Genomic DNA, 17,879 nt, shown 5'->3' on the forward strand with positions numbered 1-17,879 from the left:
GTGTCTAAATGAGCAGATATTAAAGTTCGGATTTTAAATATGTGCTCATGGTTTTTAAAGGAGCAATATTAAAGTTCGATTTTAAACTTTTGCTCAGTGTGTCTAATTGAGCAAATATTATAGTTTCGATTTTAAATTTTTGCTCATGGTGTCTAAATGAGTAAATATTAAAGTTCGGATTTTAAAGTTTTGCTCATTGTGTCTAAATGAGAAAATATTAAAATCCGAACTTTAAACTTTTGCTCATTGTGTCTAACTGAGCAAATATTATGGTTTTAATTTAAAATTTTTGCTCATTGTGTCTAAATGAGCAAATATTAAAGTTTGATTTTATACTTTTGCTCATTGTGTCTAAATGAGTAAATATTAAAGTTCGGATTTTTAACATTTGCTCATTGTTTTTAAATGAGCAAATTTTAAAGCTCGATTTTAAACATTTGTTCATTGTGTCTAAATGAGCAAATATTATAGTTTCATTTTTAATTTTTTTGCTCATTGTGTCTAAATGAGTAAATATTAATGTTCGTATTTTAAAGTTTTGCTCAATGTGTCTAAATGAGCAAATATTAAAATTCGAACTTTAAACTTTTGCTCATTGTGTCTAAATGAGCAAATAATATAGTTTCAAATTTAAATTTAAATTTTTGCTCATTCTGTCTATATGAGCAAATATTAAAATCCGAACTTTAAACTTTTGCTCATCGTGTCCAATTGAGCAAATATTATAGTTTCAATTTTAAATTTTTTCTCATTGTGTCTTAATGAGAAAATATTAAAGTTCGAATTTTAAACTTTGCTCATTTAGACACAATGAGCAAATGTTTTGATAATAACAAATCCCAACTTTAGAATTAAAAAGATGAGCAAAAAAATTTGCTCACTTGTGTAAACTATGAAAAATGAGGAAAACTATTTGCTCATTTGTGTAAACTATGAAAAATGAGCAAATTTTTTGGATTTTAAGTAGGCTAACATTAACCCAAAGTAAGTAAAACAATAAAAAAAAAGTAAAGATTAACCTACGTGGGATTCCAACCCACATCTTTTGTGCATTTGCACAGTGCTCTACCTATTGAGCTAGTAGGCTAGTGTTTTTAAATAGAATCAACAAAAGTAAAGCAAAAACCAAAAAAAATCAACTAGCTTCAGAAGAGCCTAAAATAGAGGCATCTACCAAACTTGTAGCAAACGTTCTAGCCCAAACCACAAATAGTAAAAGAAATGTTTACATCCTACCACGAGCTTAAACAGATACTTAAGTGCAATTATGACGACACCAAGAATGAAGCAGATATTGACAGAGAAGTTATAGGCTCAAAAGGACAAACTAAAGCAAGAGATCTTCATAGAGAAGGAACAGTTGCTGACCAAACTCCTCAGCCAGGTTATAGAGCCCTTCATTTCATAGAGAAGGAACAGTTGCTTGGGTTCAAGGACTACGACTTCAGACAGAACAATATTTGACCTTTGTTTTCCATTCAATTCAAAGACAATGAAATCTTTCCTTTGGGTTTTGTTGTACATCCGTAGACTACTCTGATATCTAAAAGTTCACTTTGACTATCTGGGGGTAGGGATAAAGTACTTGGAGAATGCTCTACTGGTAATAACAGCACATGATCGTCAACCAGTGGGCCTTTCACCAATGCACAGTACAAGTTCTTTCCCACAGTTATAATTAGATGAGACTCCACACTGGGGCTTGACAAGCAAAACCAGCATTCTTTTGACCTGCCATTATATGATCATGTATAATCCAAACCTGGTGTCACACTAGCAGCACACGAGAAAGCTAATAAATAAAAAAACTTACTGAATCCATCAGTCTTGGTGTCAACCTTTGCAGTTGAAGTATTTGTTCTTCACTGGGAAGCGACAACTTTCTCATTAAATCACTTAGACAAGAAGCTTGGGAAGTGATATACGCACTTTTGATCCTAGCAGCTGACTGCATAGGTCTATACTAAAATAACTAAAGACAACAACGTAAATCAACTTTGCAGAGCTTAGAGCCTCCATCTAGTATCACTACAATAAAAAATATGTCACTAAATGTTCAATACCATCTGAAATAGTAGACAGTTTGAAAGATGGAAAAAAAAATCTAATGACATGGTATACAGTGCAGCAACATAAATTCAGAACAACAAATATGTGAACCATCAAACTGTGAAGGGGAAAATCCTTCAAATATCTTCAGCAACATAAATTCAGAACCAACAAATATGTGAACAACAAATATCTTCAGCATCTTCTTTCACCTGTTCCTGCAAACCCTCTTGCTTCTCAGCCAGCTCTTGTAGGCCCTGCTTCCCTGCTACATCCGCAACTTCATCAGAGGTCTTAGCTCCTTCACTTTCTTTTGTATCCTGAATTTCAGCATATTAGTTGTCAATTTGGTCTCCATCATTCCTTACATGGATAAATATACTCCTAGCCGGGTAAACCTGAATGGACGAACTACAATCAGTCGTTATTGGTGTATCCTAGATATTATTAAACTTGAATAAGCATGGTAAGAAAAAGGTATGTATTAGTAGAAGGTTATATACCTTTTTCCAAACCTGAAACGATGTTGTTAGCACATCAACCTGTGAGAGTCAGAACATCAACCTGTGAGAATCACAAACTGCATCAGCCATCAAACCAGGAGAATAACGAACCAGGAGCAAGAGAATCGCAAATATAACCAAACTCAACACTTGTAAACTACTTGCATATTCATGAAAGGAAAAAAACAAATCACAAATTCAATGAAATCAACTCAAATTGATTCTTGAATTTATCCGATTCTAGGATATCTAATACAGAACCCTGATTCAAGCAAAATAAAAACGAGAATCAAGTAAAACGTACAAAATTCAATTGAAACCCCAATTAAAGTAAACGACAATTAAAATTAGAATCAAATCACCTACTAGAGCTCCTTTTATTTGGAAGCCAATACCCTGCAATCATCGCACTATGTTTTGTGCAACTGCTATTACTTCCAATCAAATGTATAGCCTCATGAATTTTGCCATTAAGACCCGGAGGGACGATCTGTTCGCTTCTTGTGTACTTGTACTTTATTCAATTGACGCCCGAGGTACATCTGTAGCAGGATAGTGCAACCCGAGATACTGCTCTAAATCAGGCTGCTTACTCTCAGCCACAACCTCCCCATGTTCATCCTCATGAAACTTATACACCATAACCCTATCATAACCAGTAAGCTGCCTCACACTCAACCACAGTATCACACAAAATCTTAATATCCCCACCAGGCAAAGATTGCAAATGTGAAATTGCCCTCAAGCAAGCTTTTGAGACTAAACCGCCCCAGAAATCGATAACTTCCGGTCCTCAGTCCTAGCAGGTTCCAGATCAATAACAATCCCCACATCAATCCTATGCAAAATTGACTAAAAGGCTTCCCAGACACCTTAGAATTAATTCAAATAGGGTTCAAAGGTGTAATTTCCCCAGCCCCAAAAGCCTTCTCTAACAACAACACACTATTCGACATTAAAACGGTTCTTACATCAATTCGAATCATCAAAAGTTCAGGCCTATCAACCTCCATAGAAGGCACGGTATGTGGGTTTAACCCCAACATTTCTCTGGCATTTTCACTGAATGCAAGTAACCTATAACTCGATTCATAATCATACAGACCTTAAAAAACTTTAAATTACTATCCAATTCGAGTTAATCATAATAATTCAAACTCACTACGAAAATCAATCACAACACCTACTTAATTGCACCAAAATTCGACAAAAAATTAAATACAATTCGACCTAAGTTCACTCATTATCTACAATTTGAAGAATCAATTAGAGAAAGATAGAAAACAACTCAACCAATAAATCATGAAGTGAAAATTAAATCTCAACAAAATTGCAATGAAACTCAAAATAAACCTACAGTTTACATAAATCAGCAAAGAATCACTCACCAATTGCAATAGAGGAGACGACGCATAGACGATGGAAGCGTAGAGACGGTGGCGGCGCAGTGGTTGCAGCAGGCGAGGATACGGCGGCGGAGACGAGAGAGAATCACGAAGGGAGAGTGAAAATGGAGGAGAGAGAATAAGGAGCTCCTGAGAGAACTCACGAGGAGAGAGAAAAGGGAGCAGAACTCAGGTCAGGAGAGAGAAAAGGCTAGCTTGTAATTTGGTCGATTTTTTTTCTTCAATATTTATAATTATGCCATTACTAATGTGGTAGGTAAATGTTAGGTTATGATACATATGACAATACATAAATCATGTGGAAAAAACCATAAAGCCAGGAAAGCATATTATTTACACATAATCATTTGGCATAGTATAGATACATACACTTTGTAGCGTGCCTTCCCTAGCTGCGCCCGAACCGAACAAGAACAAGTCTTTAGGACTCCAAGTGTCGTCCCTCCGTAGATAGTCCATAGTACGTCCGGATCTGCCTCAAGATTGACCAACTAGAATCGCCCTTAAGGTGCTTAGGAATTTTCGGCTATTATTGTGCAAGATTGTGGCTGAATTTTCTTTCAAAAACTTACCCTTTGAATACTTCAATCGTGCGTATAAATTATGACCCTAGGCCCTTATTTATAGAGGTTTGGAAAGGGAATTGGAATCCTAGTAGGATACGATTTAATTAAACTTAGAATCCTACAAGGACTCTAATTAATTAAATAATCCTAATAGAAATAGGAGTTTAATCATACACCAAATCCTAATAGATTTAGGAATTGTGCATGGACACAAACACACACGCACGGAGCCACGAGGGCACCCGCATGCATGCGCTCGGCCCACGCAGCCCACGTTGGGCAGCATTGCCTTGGCGCGCTGGGCCTGCCTTGCGGTGGGCCTGGCGCTGCCTTGGGCTGGGCGTGCGCGTGTCCTTGCTCGCTGGGCGATGGCCTGGCTTCGTGCTGGGCCTTCGTCCGGCAGGCCTCGTCCGATGCTTATTCGTACGATACGCTTCCGATTAAATTTCCGGTTCCGGAATTCATTTCCGATACGAACAATATTTAATATTTTCGATTCCGGAATTAATTTCCGTTTCGAACAAATATTTAATATTTCCGTTTCCGGAATTATTTTCCGATTCCGTTAATATTTCCGATTCTGAAAATATTTCGGTTTCCGGCAATATTTCCGATTCCGGCAATATTTCCATTTCCGATAATATTTTCCGATGCGTACCATGTTTCCGTTTCCGGCAACATCTACGACTTGGATAATATTTATATTTCCGATACGATCCATATTTCCGTTTCCGGCAATATCATCGTTTCCGGAGTATTCATTTCTTGCTTGTGACGATCTCAGCTCCCACTGAAACCAAGATCCGTCGATTCCGAATATCCATAGATAGAGTATTTAATGCCATTAAATACTTGATCCGTTTACGTACTATTTGTGTGACCCTACGGGTTCAGTCAAGAGTAAGCTGTGGATTAATATCATTAATTCCACTTGAACTGAAGCGGCCTCTAGCTAGGCATTCAGCTCACTTGATCTTACTGAATTATTAACTTGTTAATTAATACTGAACCGCATTTATTAGACTTAACATTGAATGCATACTTGGACCAAAGGCATTATTTCCTTCAGTCTCCCACTTGTCCTTAGGGACAAGTGTGCATTTCCTAATTCCTTTGTCGCTCGATGCTTGCTCTTGAACATAAGGTAAGAGTTGTCATCCTTATTATGTCCAGAAGTGTTCCTCGGTTTCAGAGTCCAACTGATCAAATAAACAGATAATCATAGCCTATGATTCATCTGAGCACGGCCATGCATTTCACAGTTTCTAGCTCTCCGAGTGGCCTTGTACAACTTTTAAGCATCTCATCCCGATTTATGGGAGGACAATCCCAATCTTGCGATCTTGAGATTAGACTTCGTTTGATAGGTGATTACCTGAGCGTTGCCTTTATAGCCTCCTTTTACGGTGCGACGGTTGGTCAACGTCAAAGCAACCAGTTCTCAAACAAGTAATCTCAAATCACTCAGGTATTGAGGATTTAGTGTCTAATAATTTTAATGAAATTTACTTATGACAGATTTTCATCTCTTACAGTAAAGTTTCATAGGTATGTCCGATACTAGTCTTATCAAAGTAAGTATCTATGCAAATGATTATGACATTGCCATGTCCACATAGTTCAAGAAACAGAACTACTAGTCATCTTGCATTCTAGTCGTCTAACGTTTTCTATGCGTCCAATTTTATAGAAAACTTCGACCAGGGACCATTTTCAACTTTTGACATTCAAGTTCACTTGATAGACATTTCTTAGTCACAGGACTGGTCCTGACAGTCTATCTTGAATATATTGTCAAATTGAAAGGACTCATCATTTAATACTAAACCAAGATTAAATGGAATATGAAAATACATTTCATATATGATAAATGTTCAACCCCAATGTTTTACAACCATGGGCCTCAAACCCATTTTTAAAACAGTTCATGGAAATCAAAGCTATGCTTGATTTCCAGTGCTACAATGTGAGTGTTGTCTCTCACTTGTTGCATAGGTTTAGTTATCATGCTTTGCCAATCTTAATATCCTTTTCATCGAATGTTCTTCGAGATATGATGATAAGATCTTTTGAGTTTGTTTATTATGTGATCTAGTCTTTCTTACTTCGATAGTGGTTCTACGCATTTTGCAATGAAGAACCATCAAGTTAGCAGACATGTGATCCACCCAAGTTCAGTGAAGAACTCTTTAATGTAAACAACCCTATTTTATTGCTTCTTAGGCAATAAGTACTTTTACTTCAACTGTATAGGTTGCTAGTGATGCTTTGGTTGGATTTACTTATCCAGGCAGTTCACAGATATGTGGAAGACTTTCCAGCTGTATCTTAGAACATAGAAATTAATATTTAATTTCCCACGCAACAACTCATGGTCTCAAATCCATGTTGCCATTTCAAAACACGATGCTCTTTAGCTCGTCCTTGTCAATGGATAACTCCAAAGGAATCTTTCTTGATCCTTTGCCAGTGTTTATGCGTGTATCATCAATATTTAGCATATCTTTATTTCCTTGAATCAAGAACTATTCCTATGTACCTTTTCAAGTACCATAAGTATTCTTGATCTCAATCTAGTTGATCTTCACTTAGATCAATAGAGAATGGTATATGTTCGTCATGCCTAAAGTCATACGATACGTTTTTGGCGATCCTCATATTATATCATACATGATAAAATCTTTTGCATAATAATTCCCAATTGAATTCTATTCATGTAACTTTAGCTCATTCAATTTCAGTAGATACTGAATCCAGCTAAATTCTTTGACATATAATATAGGTTAAGGATCTCACTTAGATCCTTTGATGTTTAACTTAGTAAATGCTTATACATAGTTCAAACATTCATTACTTAGATTTATTCACATGGGTCGAATATCTCCAATGGTCTCCAATGGAGTCTTCCGTGTTTGATTTAGTAAATGCCATTACTTAATCTAAAACAATATTATAAGATCTTAAATAGATCTTAATACCCAGTATGTACTAAGTTTCGCCATGGTCCATCATTGATGAATAATTTCAAATCTAAGTCATTAGCATTTGAATGTTATTTCACAATAGAGAGATATGTGTGTGATACACATAGGACCAATTAAGTTTTACGTACTCCCACTAAACTTCTTATATATCTATAAGAATTATGTACATTTTATGAAACTAAAATACTTATTAGCTTCACTAAAATACAATTCCAATTCCCAATTGCTTGCTTAAATCTGTACTTAGATTTCATAAGCTAGCTTTCCTTTTCAAGCATTTATTTGGATCCACAAATCCTATGACATACCATGTAAATAGTTTATTCCAACATATGATTGAGGAATTGTTTTGTCATCCAATTGCCATATGTACCAATATGCAATCAGTGCTTGAATTATAGACTTAAGCATTACGATATTGCATGAGGTTTCAACACAATCCACACCGTGAATTTGCTTGTAACCTTTAGAAACAAATCTAGCTTTGTGTGTGAACACAATTTCATGTTTGATGGTTTTTATCAAACTTGCAACCAATAGGTGTGAAACTATTCTTGCAAATCAACAAAATTTCAATTTTGTCATCAAAACATTGGTTATGTTTTATGGCCTCTAACCATTAAAAACATTTGAGTCTATATATGGCCTCTAACCATTTTAGGGAATCCGGGTTTCGTCATAGCTTTCTTACAAGTCACAAACTCATTAATCTACATGATAATAGTTTGACTGCAAGTTGTAGGTTTCTTCACTATCTAATAGAAGAATCTCATAGTTTCATTGACCTGAACTCTATGTTTCTTCACTATCTAATAGAAGAATCTCATAGTTTCAGTGACTTGAACTCTATGCCTACTTGGGTATAGAACATCAAACAATAGAATATCAACAGGCACTTTGAGAGTCCTTTGAATATTCTGTTCTCCTTGAAGCACTTATAAGTCCTCTAAGAGATGTCTATTCTTTAAAGCCACTTCTAAAGTCCTTAAAGAATAAGTTCGGATTTTCTGAAGCACTTCGAAAAGCCTCCGGAATGTCCGTTTATGTTTGTTGTTCGAGGTCTATTTTCTCCCACTTGTCATTTTGGAAACGAATCTCCAAAAGGACATTATTTCGAGCAAACAAACATTATGTTCTCAAAAATTCGTGGTAGAAACAATACCCTTGTGTCTTATTTGAATAAATCACAATGAAACATATATCTATACTTGGGCCTTAGTTTGTTGAATAACAAACACTAAGCTCCCACTGAGTTTAGGAACTCTGTAGATATATTATGAAAATATATTCTGAAATTACTTTTCAATAGATTTGACGAATTTGGTTTAGTTTGGTGGTAGTTGAGCATTTTGTTTTAGAAATTATAGGAAAAGTCTTTATGATTCATCATTGATCGAATCAAGTACTAATTGACTTCGATTATTCCAACGTAGATATGCAATATCTTATGGAGCTAGATCGTGAATTTACAACACACAATTATTGATGATCATTCTTGACTTTAAGTAATCATCAACATGATCTGACCTAGATCTTTATGATTCCTTGCCAAGTGGATTTTATACTTCTGAATCTTTGAACTAGCCAAACAGATTCAACTTATATCACATTTGAGTAAATAAACCTATATTCACTCAAATCCATGTGAAATAATAAAGTCATAAAATCTTTCTTTAGCTTTGAACTCTATTGTCTAGGCGTTCTAACAATAGTTCATATCTTTTGTTACTTTCAACAAGTAAGACTAGCTTGTCTTGAATTGATCTAGAAATCAATCAACTTTCAAAAGTCCATTAAAATAGAGCTTATGAATGTTTACTTGTTGATATGGTCTAAGCAACAATGCTAAAGGTTAGTGGAACTCAAATCAAGAGATAGATTTGAACCTAGTAAAGTTTTATTGTCAAAGAGTTGTTTGTTTTCAATCAAGCATATTGACTCAACCCGTAAATGACCATTTCATTCAAATAAACAAACAAACAAGCATTGTTTTTGTTCTTTTGAATGTGAGTCTTTCTGTGTTTGAAGCAGAAATTTAGGTATGCTGATTATGGAATAAAATAGCCATTAAGTTCCAGCCTTTGAAAGGACTTAAAACAAACTAGATGACCCTACAACTAATGTAGCATTGCCATGCTTCATTTCCCACTTGTAGGTCATTAGTGTAGCCTAGCTTCCATTGTTTGAGTTATTACCGAAGTAAGAACCTCAAGCGGTATATGATACCAAGGAAGTTGATTGCTAGGTCACTTCTCTTTAAACATAAACTTATAGGTAGAACCGGAATCGTAAATTCCTTTCATTTGTTCCTTTGTTTTCCTATTTCTTGTACCCTTTCTTATAGTCTCAAGAATTGAATTCTCTAGTGTTGACTTTTATACTTTGTTAGACATGTCCAATGTCATTTTATCAAAGTTCTTACCATTTATGTTGAATATTCTGTTTCAACTAGATGATCTTAACAGAAGCTTCTAAAGTTCCCTAAGCATCGATCTATTCGAATGTCTAGGAACTAGACTCATTCGAGAATTAAATGGAAAAAGGATTTTAGGTTGTTAACCATTGGTAAAGCTGAGCGTTTAAACTCAATGCTTTATGATCTCAAAACTACATTGTATTTTGAATTCACAAGCACCAATCGGTTTGCCATTCGACTTTGATACTCGAAAACAACCATAAAAGTCGATATAAGAAACGTACATTTTAAATTGCTCACTTTCTCTCATTTCCGTGAATCGTTCTTAGATTCACTACCAATCGAGGAAATTTACTGTTACCTTTCTAAAAGGATTTATTGCAGTGCAAGATATTTAATTATAAACAATAATTAAAACATACATTGAAGCATGCAAAGTCTAAACATTTATCATGAATAATAACTTGAAAAGCAATCATGCAATTCAAACAAGTTATTAGCATTTTATTTGAATTTATTGTTCCGGCAGGTGTGAATAAAATGATTCCAAGATCCTAAAATCATTCAAGAATTAAGCACAGTTTGTCGACTCAATCCTAAAATCATTCAAGAATTAAGCACATTTTAAGTGAACTAAAATCCTTAATCATGCAACATAACCAAGCTTTGATCTCATGCATATTTAAGACATATTTAAAGCAATAAATAACTTAAAGCATGCATAAGATAAATGTGATCTAGTATGGCCCGACTTCATCTTGAAGCTTCAACTTCAAAGTCCGTCTCGAAAATTGAAACTTCTTCTTGAATTTCACCGTGGGAGGCGCCATTTTCTCCAAATAGGATAAGCTATAATTAAAACTAATTACAACTATTTGATGGTACGCAGACCATATTTGAATTGAAAAACGAATTTGGTACTTTAGATCAATTACATTCAAATTAATGGTACGCAGACCATATTTTCTATCCTATTTGGGCCATACTAGTCACTTCATAACCTGCAAAACAGTACATATACAATATATACCATTCACCCATTCATTATCATGAATGGCCCACATAGCTGGTTAGTCAAACACGTTATGCATCACACAAATATTTGCAGCAATTAATCAAGAGCACCAATAATCTACAAATTATTCAGTCCTTATTAATTCTAATCAAGTTGTTTTAACCTTAAGGATTTGTAGACCTAATCAAGAGTTTATGATTAAAAGGGCTCCCACTTAAACCAATAAATTCATATGCTTTACTAATTTTAAACATAAAATGTATTTCTAGTCTAACCGGAAACATACAAATTTAATTAAAATTTAAAGCTCATATAAATTTATAATTGAATCCACATATTTAATTTATTTTCAGTCGTATTTAAATTAATTCATGATTTTAATTTTAGTAAAATAATTCGAATAAATGAAATTTATTATAATTATAATATTCAAAATTAAAATCCAAGAAAATAATTTAAATTATTAATTTTAAAATTAATTAAAATTACGTAAACTGAAAATTTCAAATTAAAATTTTAAAACGATCTAATCGTAACTTAAGGCACGCACCATCACCACGCAACGCACAGCCATAGGCCACACGCACGCAGCCATCGCTGGCCATGTGCGCGCAGCCTATGTGCTGCGTCGCATCTGCTGCTGCTCACCATCGCAAGGCGCGCCAGCGCTCGTCGCAACACGCTCGCTGCTCACCATCGCTGGGTGTAGCGCTCGTCGCACGCGAGCATGCGCTCGCTGCGCGCGAGGCTTCGCACGTTGCGCGCGGCAGTTGCATCGTGGCGTAGCTCGCCTGCTGCCCACACGCGACTGTCGCTGCCTTGCTCTCGCCCTTGCCCACTCGCTCGTCGCATACAACACATGACACAAGGCAGGGCTGCTGCCTTGTGCTCGTGCACCATAGCCTTGCTCATTGCATTCGTACCGCATGGGCAACGAGCTCCTTTGCTCGTCGTCGCATGCCCGCACTATACAACACCCCTTAAGGGTAACACGTAGAGTCCATTGCTTTGTGCGTGCAAGTTATATGAGCGAATCGCATAAAAATTAAAAATTTTATTTTCAAAATTAATGACAAATTAATAAATCATATTAATTTCATAATTTTAGGGCGAAAAATCGAAAATTTATTAATTAATTAATTTCCGATTAACATGAATTCAAGTCTAGGTCATAAAAATTTAAAATTTAACACAAATTAACAATTTTATGGTGGTTTTTAATCATAGGTATCTAATTAAATTATTAATTAATTATGAAAATCAAATCAATTCTAAATTATTCGAATTTTCAACAAATTAATTATAATTACAAATTAGATTGCATAATTAACAAGGCTAGACATTCAAACTTGTTAAACATATACAGTAGGTCAATCAAAAATTCAAGATTTATCAACAAGAATCGCAAATATTTAATTTAACATCTTAAATTTACAAAATTTTGCGTTCGAAAAACTAAAACCTCCGAAAAGTCATAGTTAGGCTTCGAATTTGAGAATTCTGGCTTCGGCCGAAAAATACTAATTTTGTCAAAATTTTAGAATGCCTTTTACATGCGGAATTGACACAAAAATCACTCGATTTGGATGAGTAACGAAGAAACTGCCGAAAAACTGCGTACATATAATTAAATAAACGCAATTTGCAATTAATTAACAATTACGAAAATTAATTACCCCTTTTAATTCTTGCAAATTTGTAATATTTAACCATGTTTATGCAATTTAGATTATGAAAATAATAAGAGGCTCGTGATACCACTGTTAGGTTATGATACATATGACAATACATAAATCATGCGGAAAAACTATAAAGCCAGGAAAGCATATTATTTACACATAATCATTTGCATAGTATAGATGCATACACTTTGTAGCGTGCCTTCCCTAGCTGCGCCCGAACCGAACAAGAACAAGTCTTTAGGACTCCAAGTGTCGTCCCTCCGTAGATAGTCCACAGTACGTCCGGATCCGCCTCAAGATTGACCAACTAGAATCGCCCTTAAGGTGCTTAGGAATTTTCGGCTATTATCGTGCAAGATTGTGGCTGAATTTTCTTTCAAAAACTTACCCTTTGAATACTTCAATCGTGCGTATAAATTATGACCCTAGGCCCTTATTTATAGAGGTTTGGAAAGGGAATTGGAATCCTAGTAGGATATGATTTAATTAAACTTAGAATCCTACAAGGACTCTAATTAATTAAAAATCCTAATAGAAATAGGAGTTTAATCATACACCAAATCCTAATAGATTTAGGAATTGTGCATGGACACAAACACACACGCATGGAGCCACGAGGGCACCCGCACGCATGCGCTCGGCCCACGCAGCCCACGCTGGGCAGCATTGCCTTGGCGCGCTGGGCCTGCCTTGCGGTGGGCCTGGCGCTGCCTTGGGCTGGGCGTGCGCGCGTCCTTGCTCGCTGGGCGATGGCCTGGCTTCGTGCTGGGCCTTCGTCCGGCATGCCTCGTCCGATGCTTAATCGTACGATACGCTTCCGATCAAATTTCCGGTTCCAGAATTCATTTCCGATACGAACAATATTTAATATTTCCGATTCCGGAATTAATTTCCGTTTCGAGCAAATATTTAATATTTCCGTTTCCGGAATTATTTTCCGATTCCGATAATATTTCCGATTCTGACAATATTTCCGTTTCCGGCAATATTTCCGATTCCGGCAATATTTCCATTTCCGATAATATTTTCCGATACGTACCATGTTTCCGTTTCCGGCAACATCTACGACTTGGATAATATTTATATTTCCGATACGATCCATATTTCCGTTTCCGGCAATATCATCGTTTCCGGAGTATTCATTTCTTGCTTGTGACGATCTCAGCTCCCACTGAAACCAAGATCCGTCGATTCCGAATATCCATAGATAGAGTATTTAATGCCATTAAATACTTGATCCGTTTACGTACTATTTGTGTGACCCTACGGGTTCAGTCAAGAGTAAGCTGTGGATTAATATCATTAATTCCACTTGAACTGAAGCGGCCTCTAGCTAGGCATTCAGCTCACTTAATCTCACTGAATTATTAACTTGTTTAATTAATACTGAACCGCATTTATTAGACTTAACATTGAATGCATACTTGGACCAAGGGCATTATTTCCTTCCGTAAACGTTTTTCAGCGGTTAGATCTGATCACAATGAACGCTCGATGTTGCTTCTCATTCTTCTCATTTTAAGCTCCCTTCTCATTTGAGTGTAAATATATATATATATATATATATATATATATATATATATATATATATATATATATATATATATATATATATATATATATATATATTAGATTGTTTGATATGGCATGGCAAGATCACTTCCACAGACTTCTCGACTTTTACCGCCTTGATTTCCGTTGACCACTTATCTTCGATTGTTGGGTCTCATCCACTAGGAATGGACCACCCTTATCTAGGATATTGGGCTTTGCAAAGTGTCCTTAAAACCCAAAAAGTGAAGATTGATTTTACTAGAGTTCAAATAAAAAGTTTGGATAAGTAAAAGTCAAGTTAATAAGGAGTAGAACGTATGGGTGAAAGTTCGTAGAAAAAATAAAAAATCGAACCGAACCAAATCGAACAAGAAATTTAGTTTGGTTTTTTTTTTCTTTTCGGTTCGGTTTGGATTGAGATTTTAAAAAAAATGGTTTTATGGTTTGGATTGGACTGAAAAGTTTGAAACAGAATAAACCGAACTAAAACCGAATAAACCGAACTTGGTTAAAAGTATAATAAGGGCCCGAAAATTGGCTAAAAACAGGTATAATATTGGCCCAAAAACAGGCCTAAGTGAAAGGCTCATGAAAATTCGGTTTTATGGTTTGGATTGGACTGAAAATTAAAAATCTGGTTTGGTTTGGTTTGGATTAAAATGTTATTTGGTTTGGATTCGGTTTCAAAAAATGAAAATCGAATTAGTTCGGTTTGGATTCGGTTTGGGCCTTAATCCAAACTGAAAACCGAACTTTCACCCCTAGTAGAACGCACTCGTAATATTTGCCATAGAATGCACAATATTAGTGATGTGGGCTTTGCATACTTCCATAAGGAGGCCCAAGACAGGGTTAACCTGAGTATAGCCCACCTGTATATGACACGTGGGTCCAAGGGCTGAACGATGGCCCAAGCCTGATCCCTTAAGCAATAAAAGGACGTTTCAACCTACTTGGTTCATGGCCAGGCCCAAAACCAAAGGGACCATCAGGCCCTATTCCATACTCTCACTCCTGGACACGTGGTCTAATCCCCAGCAGGCATCACATCTTACAGCTAGGGTTAGTGGATCAATTCCCAAGGAACCCTAGCCCTATAAATAGTTCAGATCCCAAGGTAAAAGGGGCATTCAATTCATTCCCACCTACCTTAAACTATATTTGCTCTGCCTTCTCTTTACAAATTGCTTCTCTCTCTACCCAATACTTACTTAGGCATCAGAGGGAATATTCCTACGGGAATATTCTTGTTTTGCAGGTTGCAGGAAGATCGTGCCATCGCATACTTGATACCTCCGAGGAACGCGTGACACGTCATCACCACAAAAGACCCCATAACATTTGGCGCCGTCTGTGGGGAGGTATAGTATCATGGCCGAACAACAATCTGAGGAAAGCACACAAGGAGCACGGTTTGCTATCAAAAAAGGGCAGCCCCCTGTTAGAGGAAAAGCTGACAGGCATTGTGACGCCTCAGCAAGCCGTCCAGTCTCCGCGGGGTCCCTGCGGCACATGTTGCATGGTCTCCATCAGAACATCACGGATGAATGGCAGGAAAGACTTCAGCACGTCCTCCAAGAAGAAATCACTAAGTCCTTCAGCGAAACCAACCCAGTACAAGGAAGCTGCAGAACGGTGGAGTCAGCTGCAGATAGACGCGGCCCACCCATGGAAAGACGACCTCTAAAGGAAGAAAGACATCATGTAAGAGAAGAACGTCCAGGACGGCGGACGAGCCTGGCATCACAAAGACCCGCTTACAAGCCTCAGGGTCGTCACTTCACAAGTAGGCCCACCATGACCTCTAGAAGGCCACAAGCAAACTTCACCCGAAAAGAAACTGGCCGAGACAATGAAGTAAGAAGGAAACGAAAGAAGCCTCCAACAATACGGATCTTGAAGATATTCTCCTAGCCGAGGGACAGAATCTGGGAATAGAAAAGTGGACCCCCAAAAGGCCGCCTGCATCGAAACATAACCCTCCGTTCTGTGCCTTTCACAAGAAGGACAGGCATGATACCCAAAGTTGTCGGATACTGAAGAAAATACTGGATGGCTACGCGGCTAGAGGATACCTACGTCAGTATCTATGTTTAACAGATGCAAATGAAGCCAGCATGATAACAGGCCAGGAGTCGTGTGCCTCTCCCCACTCTGACAACGGCGACAGTTATTCAGACGAAGGGTTCATAGCAGTAATACCAGGAGGGATCGCGGAAGGAGCATCGTCCAGAGAAGGACGACAATTCAGTTCGTCTCATCTCTGCACCAAGCAAGTGGTTTTACCCCATGTGGAAATTTCCAAAGACGATTACCGCAAGGCGGCAGCACCATATGATGATGACCCGTTGGTCTTGGAAATTAAAGTGGATAATCTCAGGGTGAAAAGAGTGCTAGTAGACACAGGGAGCTCGTCCGACATAATCAGTTTGCAATGCCTACAAAAGTTGAAGCATGACCCTGGAACGATAGAAAAAGTATCCAAGCCCCTTGTGGGCTTCGGGGGAAGTGTCGTCCATCCTATCTGCTCCATCCTGCTTCCCGTCTCCATTGGCACACCTCCAGTAACTAAAGAAGGTGCCGTCCGATTCACAATTGTGCCAAGTCTCACTTCCTTTAACATCATACTAGGCCGCCCAACCCTCAATGATCTGAAGGCAGTGATCGTCCCTTACTTACTGTTGGTTAAATTTGTGGGAAGTAATGGTGGCATTGGAGCCCTCTACGGAAACCAACAATTGGCCGAGATTGCTACCTATCTACATTGGAACCGGCAGCTTGGGGAGCGTCTCCGAAAAAGAGTGAACAGTTGAAACCTCAGAGAAAAGAACGAAGAATCAAAGAAATACCCATGGCTCATAGTGCGGATAGACGACCCGAGCTGGTGGGAGCACACTATGATATAGTCTTGGACCTAAAAGATCCATCTCGAACTGTTCCTATTGGAATCCCACCTGACAATCCCATGGCAGCGACACTGGTACAACTGCTGCAAGAATACCGAGAAATATTTGCTTTCACGGTGGAAGAAATGCCAGGCATTGATCCAACAGTAGCAGTGCACAAATTGAACGTAGATAGTACCATGAAACCAGTACAGTAGAAGAAAAGGAATCATGGGGAGGCAAGAAACTTAGCCGCCGCCGCTGAGGTGCAAAAATTGATGGACGCTGGCTTTATACGCCCATGCCAGTACCCGGACTGGGTGGCCAATGTAGTGCTAGTTCCCAAGCCCAATGGGATGTGGAGAATGTGTGTCAATTATACAAACCTAAACCAGGCCTGCCCCAAGGACAGCTTCCCATTACCAAAGATAGATCGCCTTGTTGACTCGATGGCAGGACATGCCATGATGAGCTTTATGGACGCCTATTCTGGATTTCATCAAATCCCCTTGTGGCCCGAAGCTCAGGAGAAGACATCGTTTTTCACAGAGCAGGGTTTGTACTGTTACAAGGTGATGTCGTTCGGCCTAAAGAATGCACCAGCCACTTTCCAACGCTTAGTGAACAAAGTTTTTGCAAAACAGCTTGGAAGGAATATAGAAGCCTATATTGATGACATGATTGTAAAAAGCAAACAGCGGGAAGACCACCTCGGGGACTTGCGGGAGACCTTTGAAACCCTTAGAGCATACCAAATGAGACTCAATCCCAAGAAATGCATTTTTGGAGTCACTTTCGGCAAGTTTCTCGATTTTCTAA

At 37.6% G+C, this 17,879-nt stretch overlaps 1 protein-coding gene and 1 pseudogene across 1 annotated transcript; one reads left to right on the top strand and one right to left on the bottom strand.

Moving 5' to 3' along the window:
* Positions 1–2,551: 2,551 nt before the first annotated feature.
* LOC130470032 (phytochrome B-like) lies at positions 2,552–3,796 on the bottom strand (annotated as a pseudogene).
* Positions 3,797–15,546: 11,750 nt separating this feature from the next.
* Positions 15,547–16,988, top strand: LOC130470033 (uncharacterized). The gene is made up of 2 exons (XM_056839592.1): positions 15,547–16,032; positions 16,182–16,988. Exons 1-2 carry the CDS (start codon positions 15,547–15,549, stop codon positions 16,986–16,988), a joined length of 1,293 nt encoding a protein of 430 aa, XP_056695570.1.
* Positions 16,989–17,879: the final 891 nt, after the last annotated feature.

Source organism: Spinacia oleracea, chromosome 3 (assembly GCF_020520425.1).
Source record: "Spinacia oleracea cultivar Varoflay chromosome 3, BTI_SOV_V1, whole genome shotgun sequence".
NCBI classification, from domain to species: Eukaryota; Viridiplantae; Streptophyta; class Magnoliopsida; order Caryophyllales; family Amaranthaceae; genus Spinacia; species Spinacia oleracea.

What these genes read in the sequence shown, in the direction of transcription:
- LOC130470033 (XM_056839592.1), top strand. Translation starts at nt 15,547, where the DNA reads ATGGCCGAACAACAATCTGAGGAAAGCACACAAGGAGCACGGTTTGCT. An exon ending in AAACTGGCCGAGACAATGAA is followed by an intron (nt 16,033 to 16,181) that starts GTAAGAAGGAAA and finishes TTTCACAAGAAG; the next exon opens with GACAGGCATGATACCCAAAG.